This window comes from Dinoponera quadriceps, unplaced genomic scaffold (genome assembly GCF_001313825.1).
Source record: "Dinoponera quadriceps isolate SergipeBrazil2010 unplaced genomic scaffold, ASM131382v1 scaffold616, whole genome shotgun sequence".
Lineage (NCBI taxonomy): Eukaryota > Metazoa > Arthropoda > Insecta > Hymenoptera > Formicidae > Dinoponera > Dinoponera quadriceps.
The window spans coordinates 425794-434029 of NW_014555184.1; the positions used below are offsets into that span (position 1 = coordinate 425794).

General features: G+C 40.1%; 2 protein-coding genes across 2 annotated transcripts in view; both read right to left on the reverse strand.

Moving 5' to 3' along the window:
• Positions 1-3003: 3003 nt before the first annotated feature.
• LOC106743227 (developmentally-regulated GTP-binding protein 2) lies at positions 3004-5140 on the reverse strand. The gene is made up of 5 exons (XM_014616865.1): positions 4854-5140; positions 4381-4688; positions 3836-4266; positions 3504-3705; positions 3004-3422 (listed from the first exon to the last, which is right to left on the reverse strand). Exons 1-5 carry the CDS (start codon positions 4915-4917, stop codon positions 3336-3338), a joined length of 1092 nt encoding a protein of 363 aa, XP_014472351.1. The 5' UTR covers positions 4918-5140; the 3' UTR covers positions 3004-3335.
• Positions 5141-5355: 215 nt separating this feature from the next.
• Positions 5356-8236, reverse strand: part of LOC106743364 (putative phosphatidate phosphatase) — a 24712-nt gene continuing 21831 nt past the window's right edge. Inside the window, exon 8 of the mRNA XM_014617139.1 lies at positions 5356-5939. Coding sequence (XP_014472625.1) covers positions 5859-5939 — 81 coding nt within the window. The 3' untranslated portion in view covers positions 5356-5858. The remainder of the gene's footprint in view (positions 5940-8236) is intronic.

Below are 8236 nucleotides of genomic sequence, written 5' to 3' on the forward strand. Positions count from 1 at the left end.
TATATATATATATATATATATATATATTGCATAGTATGAAAATAAAATATATATATTTAATAGTATAATATATTAATTGTAATGTATAAAAATATAGTAAATATATTTAATATAATCAATATATTTCATTATTATATCATTATTATTTTATTATTATATAATATTATTATAATGTACAGGATGTTCCGACATAAGGAGAACATCTAAATATGGGGACTTAAAAAAAATAAATGACCGTAAGAAAAAATTTCCTTCCGCGTTATTCCCCCCTCGAAATCATTTAAATAATGTCCTAAACATTTCTGTCCGAAAGACATTCTAGAGACACCCGAAAGACATCTTTCTTGTCTTATATGTTTTCATCTCCGAGACATATTCTGAACATTTACGTTGCGTGGGTCTTTATAAATCTAACAAGTGAGTTCCTCGCGCAAAAATCGCCATCGGTTGATTAACTAATTGACCTCACCTCTTCCGGATTACAGGCCAGGATCGGGACTCGGCCTTCGCCGGGACGACTCCGACGGAAACGAAACGTTTCGTTCCCGTGAACGAGGAGCGAAAGCAACGCGCTCGACCGTCATCGGGCTGATCGTCTAACTGTAAATACCGGGCGACTTCCTTCTGGAACGGCGTCTAGCTACCGATGGAACATATTGCCAGCATCCGCTCTGTCTAACGCCCGGAGCGGCCGGGGATTTTTACACGATACATTCCAGTTTCTCAGCCGGACGATTTCACGCCTCGAGACTACTCCCGATGATCTTCGCATATGCTCGCTCGCTCCACTCTGTTTGGCGTTATTTATTCCGTCGAGTCGACTTTCGTCAACTTTTCCCTTTCTAAAAACTGATCCCCCGGTTAACTCTCCTTAGACGTTTATTTCGTTTCCAGTTTGCAAAAGCTTCTAAAAGGCGTTTTATGAACGCTTTAAATCAACTTAAAAGAAGTCTAAAGAAGCAGGACGTCTTTTAGACGTTCTTAAGATCTTCTTAAGGCTTCTTTTAAAAGTTTCTGCTAACTGGGTTCTTGTTGCAATTTTTAAGTGATCTCTTCCTCTCTTTCTCTCTCTCTCTCTCTCTTCTTACTTTCTTCTTCTTCATTTTGTTCCCCTCCCCTGAAACATTTCGATTCCCGGAGATATCTCAGCGGGTGCTCGAAAGGAATTATTTTTTCCGTTCCTTCTGCGGCGTAAATATAGTCCTCGTTAACAGATAACTATGTTCGATTTCTACCGTCATTACGATACGGATCTGCGATGCGATAATGCGAGTGAGCGACATGACACGGATCTGTGAAGCGGCAGATAATAGGGCTCGATTAGCTCGGATTAATCGCGACGATGCATCACGCGATCAACCGCAATTGCATCGCGCGTGTCAATTTCATGATTCTCTCTCTTCCTTTTTTTCTTTCTCTCTCTCTCTCTCTCTCTCCCTCCCTCTCATTCATTCGTTCGTTATAATTACGCCGCAATTATCTCAGCGGTGCAGCACCTTCATGTGTAATCTACTTCTGCTTAATTTGCTTTAATGACACGGGGCAACTGATGTGTGAATTATATTGTTCCGTGTTGCTGTCTATAATCGTCCTCTTATTGTTCCACTATTATCTTGACATGTCATTATTACGAAAATACTTTTATCTTTCCATCTAGATCCTGGCACGAGCAGTCTCGACCTTCTTTAATTACACGGAATAATTGACATTGATATTGAATTTCTTCCGATTAGAAAAGGATGGCTTCGGTGGGCCATTTTCAGGAAAATAAGTCCATAGTTCGTAATCTTCCTCGAGGTGGGGACCCGACGGAAAGACCGACGAACTCGGCGAGACTTACCGATAGCTCTCCAGTAAAGACACCCTGTATAAGATCCGGCGCGAATCGGCCGCTCGATCATCGAGCTCTCTTGGTCTCGACTCTCCATTCGGCCGGAATATGGGATTTGGTGTCACAACCAGGCGGGGAAGTAGTCCGCGGCTACGTGAATTAGTAATCAGGATGTGTGTCTCGCGAATGGCGAGCGCATTTTCGTGTGCGTTACGGAGGAGAAAGAGAAGTAGGGGGAGGGGAAATCGAGCGAAGAAACGGGCGAGGGAGAGAGGAGAGAGAGAGAGAGAGAGAGAGAAGGGTGTCGATAAAAACGAAGAAGAACAAAGTGACTAAGCGAAACGAACAATGCCCCGTAAGCATCCACATTCGCGCATTCTTCGCGGTGCTGTCGTCCAATTGCGAGTGTCATTCATTATTCAGAACGTGGAGAATCGCCGCGCGCGCGCGACTGTCCTCGAATTCGGTAATCAAAAGCCGATTCTCCACCGCGAGCGAGCGTGCCGAGTTTCGAATCCGAGTCGATCGTTACGCAATGTAACGTCCGGATCTTTGTAGGGTGTACTATATACTGGAAAATTACCTTAAATTGCTCATTTATAACGATTATTAAAAACGACCGTGCTGCTTAGAAGTAAAGAAGTTGTAATCTACTGTTGAGTTGTATTATTTGAGAGGATAATGTCTCAAACTTGAAAATCTCGTGTTGGCTGCTTTAGTCGTAGGTAGTACTATTTGAAATGACGTTCTCCCGACTTGCCGTTGAGTTGTACCACGACCTTCGTTGAGGAAAGTAGCGCCTCGTGGTGGAGACTCTGGAACTAAATTGCGGCATCACAGGCTGAGAATTAACGGGTCTGAAGAATTCTTCGCAATCTCAAGACCCGTTATTTTTCAGATGTGGACGTTGTTTTTAGTTCCAAAGTCTCCGCTACGAGCCGCCACTTTCCTAACCGAGGATTCGAGATGTGACAAGTCAACGATAAATCAGCCGAATCTTACAGTTTAAAGGGTTACGGTACAACGATAAATCGGAGAACCTTTGTATTTTATAAATAATATAATCAAATAACTAATTTGACCGGTTTTCATGATATCAATAATTAAGGAGAGAGAGAGAAAAGAAAAGAGATGAATTATAAAATTGTTATATCTTTTTATGAAACCGATCGATTACTCTGTGTGCCAATCATTAAGAGGTAATATAAATAATGTAAAAGTTTCGTTGTAACTTCACAATGTGTGGTTTTCTCTATATTATAAAAATTTATTTTCAAAAATTTTATTGTAACGATGATCGTGGGGGGGCCACAAGCTTCCTAAAATATGTAATTCAAACACATTCGCTTTGAAACCGTTTGAATTTGACAAGTTTCCGGTGTCGGCTGTTTGTATTTATTCGTGTATATGTGTGTCATGTATTAATGTAGAGAAGGCTAAGTAAGGCCTATATTGCTATTCGCATTTTATCTTTAACAGTGTTTCACAAATTTCCCATGGAAGCTTATTTCTTCATTATTTGTATGACATCCTCATCATGCATCACATGCTGCAGTCCTACTCTTTGAGGCGAATATTTGGTACTCGTGCCCTGCGAACACACGACTCATAAATATCGAACACGACACGATACTACACGTTTGATTGTCAAATATGTGGACATACAACTTACCCAAACAAGGGCGTACTTGAATTGTTGAGCGAGTGTACGATGAATAGCGTGACACACATGTTCAACCGTGACTCCCTTCCTCAATATTAAACCGTCGTCGAAGTCGGGCGGCTGTCCAGGTTTTTTTGTATATACCCTTATTAAGCACAGATACTCCCACAGCGTTTCCAATAGAAAGTCAAGGTTCAACTTCATGTTACAACTGCGAGGAGAAGGGCGGAGAGAGAGAGAGAGAGAGAAAAAAAGAACAAGAATCAGATCAAATTAGCGTCATTCACACGAGAGACAGTAGTGAATCTCGTGAAATTGATAAATTTCAGAGCATACCCTACCTAACTACAACACTATTGGGTTGCCTAGCGATTCGATCGACTTCCTCTATCGATATTTGATCTATTTTGTTATATACATAAAGGCAGGGCAAATATACTCGGTTAGCGTTGATGACGTCTATCAGCTCGTCTGCGCCGCAGTCCTCGCGGAACAGCACTTCGGCGTTGAAGATCTTATACTCGTGCAAGATCATCTGGACTAATTTCTCATCTACCTTCGTAAGAGGACACGTCGAGTTAAAAGCCAACCCACCGCCTTTCTTCACTTTGAAATATATATTCGGCTTCTTCTTGTTCAGTCTGATCCCGACTGATTCCAGCTCCTTCTCCAAGAGTTGTCGCTGAACGTCCTGCTTGGTCGCGTCCAACATCATCAGAACCAAGTCCGCTGTTCTAGCAACAGCTATGACCTGTCTACCTCGTCCTTTTCCCTACAGTAATGCAAGTGTGTTAAATGTTCTATATATATAAAAGAAAAAAAAAAACAAGACAAATAATCACTAAATTGTAAGGAGATGATTCTTTGACATGTAAGTTCTCTGTACCTGTGCAGCGCCTTCTATGATACCAGGTAGATCCAGCAGCTGTATATTTGCACCCTTGTACTCGATAACACCAGGGATACACGTTAAGGTGGTGAATTCGTAGGAGGCAGCTTCCGACTCGGTATGTGTCAAGGTACTGAGCAGAGTGGACTTGCCAACTGACGGGAAGCCAATGAGAGCTACCCTAGCGTCTCCAGACTTCAGCACATCGAAACCCTCGCCCTTCTCGGACTTCTTTGTCGGCTCCAACAGCTGAGACCTGTACTTGGCGAGTTTCGCCTTCAGCAAGCCCAGATGGTATTCGGTCGCTGGCGAATTGTACAGAGAAATCTTATTTACGACTGAATATTCCCGAATGCTCACGGTTGCCTCGAGTGTATTCAAATTGTCTATCTTTCAGCGGCGTAGCTGTGCAGTATCGGCAAGGAAATAGGTTAAGAGGCGCAAAATTGTAACAACGAGGAGACGCTCACCCTTGTTCTTCTGCGTTCGCGCGATTTCTTTCTCGATCTCCGAGATCTTCTCCAGTATCCCCATTGCGACCGTGAATTCTTCACATTTGCAAGGGAAGCGCAACAGACCGTTCCGCACAACGTGCGCGATGGTGAAGACCACTGCGATCTCTGACAGCTGTGTAATGGTAGGTTCATATCACCTCCGATCTGGGCATACCCGGACGTCGTACATACCTTAACGTTATAATTAAGGTTACTCGCAATTAGTTATTTCTAACCTCACGGATAATGTGCTTAACGCTACTTGTCCTGGAGCGTGAATAAATTGTATTTTGATAACAATAATGAATAAATATGTACATACTGATATATACAAAGGTCAATGATATATCTGCTCGTTTGAGCTGTACTTCTGCACTTAAAAGCAGGCGCAGAAAGTGCAATATGATGCAACTGAGAGCAGACCTGATATCTGACATTTGATCAACGCCGCAGATGTACAAGAGATACAAAGGTAAAGGATATGTAAGAGTTATACACGCGCGTGATATCAAATTGATTCGCAAAGACAAGTAATTTTGGATCCAGCAGCTGCGATGTGCAACTGTGGATATTAATTGGAGGGATTTGCATGCTCATTGAATTGCTAAATATCATTTATTGAATGAGTACAAGTATGCTACGGACACACATAGGAAGTAGATAGGCGTATCTAAATTTGTATAAATCTTTATAATCAGTAAGTTTTGTTCGTTACCTTATACAGATAATATTCGTCGTAATAATATTCGTACGGTAGATGAATGAAAGAAAATCTAGATATATTAAACGGTTATTTTTAAATGTCAGCCTTACTCAAGCATGCATTTCGATGCTCACTGCCAATATTGAAAATCTATAGTGTACGTAACATGAATTATAGATTTTTAATGCTGCAGGTGAATATCGGAACTCAGCCTTAATTGAAGTCGTCGTATCGGATATCGATTGTTCGAGAGCGGGAATTTTTATTAATTTTAGGACCTAATTGTGCACGGGGTCCTCTGTATTATTATTAATTCCGCCGTACGACTGTGTTCTCGCTTGCAGCGGGCTCGATTCGTCCTGCAATTAACAGAAATATACCTCGTCAGAACAAGATGGAATGAGCATTTGGACGTATTTCAATTTCGTGCTTCTGGTATACTTTAATATGTGAGCAAGGAACTCTCTCTTTTCCGATACGTTCCGAAGTTTCGAGCAACTTTTCACTCAATCGTTTAGTTGTAATTTAATTGTAACTGTAATGCGGCTGTAACGTAAACCAAAATTACAAGCAAGCGAGCGAAACGGGACACAACGTAGCGCGTCCACGTAAGAACTCGGGGAAAAATGATTATACATGAATTTTTTATCTATATACGTCCATCCATAATCATATATAATTATATATGTTCTACATCTAAACAATATTGTTGTACGAGTGTAATTGAAGTAAATGCTCATGTTTATGGCTATCCATGATGTAAACATTTAATTCAATGTTTCTTTCGCTTTTCATCCAACAGTATTTTTATTTCGTGTGGACATGTAATTATATATGTAGCTATATAGAGAAAAAAATTCATATATAAATTACATATGATTATATATAATTATATATAATCTTTTTTTCCCAGAAAACAAATATATATCGCAAGCATGATACAATGCGTTATGAAGCAATCACTCGAACGAGCACGTTTGAAATTACAACGCGACTTATCGCAAGCGACTTTTGCAATGGAGGATTTTGAAATATTCGTTTACAAATGATACCTATGACACATAACTGTCCACATAGCATAATATCTAAAATCGGGATACAAGGTGTCTTCAAGACATTTTAAAGATGTCTTCAAGTCGTCTTTTATGTATCCCCGATTTTGGACATTGTGCTGTCTGGGAGAACATGTTTGCTAACAATGCATGCTTCCTCGTCAATTAATCGTCATTACTAACCTAGTAGGCAAGAAATCATTAATACAACGCTATCACAATGATATTTTATAACGTGTAATGTCTTCGATATGTAGCTCTTAATATTGCATATAATATTATCAACAATATTTGACCGAAACATTAAAAATAACATATTTCTACTTCACCGTGAACTTAATATTTAGGAATTTTATATTATCAAGTAACAGCTTAAAAACAAAATCTATAAAATATCATGCCGAATGTTCATTAAAATCGACGTTTCGAAGGATTGGTTTAATGTTTCTTGCTTACCAAAAGGCACATATACTTACAAGTGTTAAACGATCGCTCAGAATCAAAGCAATTCCCACTTATCCCGCGTGAACTCGGCTAGACGTAGAGGCTCCCTTTAGGTACCCTTTAATATTTCATACTTTCCGGTGCTTATGAGAATCCGTGTTGTAAATCAGAGATACAGCGTGTGATTCGTAACTCAATAATTTATTACCTACCGTACAACTTGATCGCGGCTCGCGCGCGACACACGCATCGCGTGTGGCTGTCGACGCGCGAGACGGTGGCGGTGGACGTGAGACAAAACGACGAGTTTCGCGTAATTGACATGCTCACCGGAATCGTAATACACAGTACAATTTCGCTCAAAGAGCGTAGACAAGTAGGCGTATAGATCGCTGAGAGTCGTTAGATTAATCGTACAGCATTGGTCTCGTTTATGTAACATGATCTCGACCTACTTTTCGTATCGTTTGTGCTACTTCTTAACGCGATCAATAGTAGTAGTTGTGTGTTATCTACGCCGAGATGTGAACACGATCGCACCTAAATGATCGATTGCGAGATCGTTGTCGAACGTTCTCTCAATTGTCGCTCAATTCGTCAACAGACGTTACTTATATTATCACGGCCTGATTCGGCTGGCTTAACACGTTCGCGACAACGGTTGTTTCGTTGGTCCCAACTTCGAGAGGCGATTGATTTTCTTTCTCAATAATTGTTTTTGGTAATTTTGCATTTCGGGTAATCGGATTACTCTCTTGCTAATCTGGAAGTGGGTACACATTACTGGTCGAACACTTCGTCGTGAACGTGTTAAAGATAAAACTTATTAGTTACATCGTATATTCAATATACGAAGTAAATATATACGAGCACAGAGTGTCCCGAACACGCCTCAACCTTGATCTCTATACTGAACGTTTCTACGAATTTAAATTGAAGATTTCACAGAAAGAGATCTCAGCTTATTTCCCTCTAATTTACAATTTTTTTCGACATATATCGCTATTTCATTTCGGAGAGAAATAAACACTAACTGTCGATAAATATAGATTTGTCAACAAATGAAAATTGACAGCAGGATTATTTCTATGCATAACAATATATATATATATATACGTGTGTATATATGTAATGTATATATACAGATATATATATATATA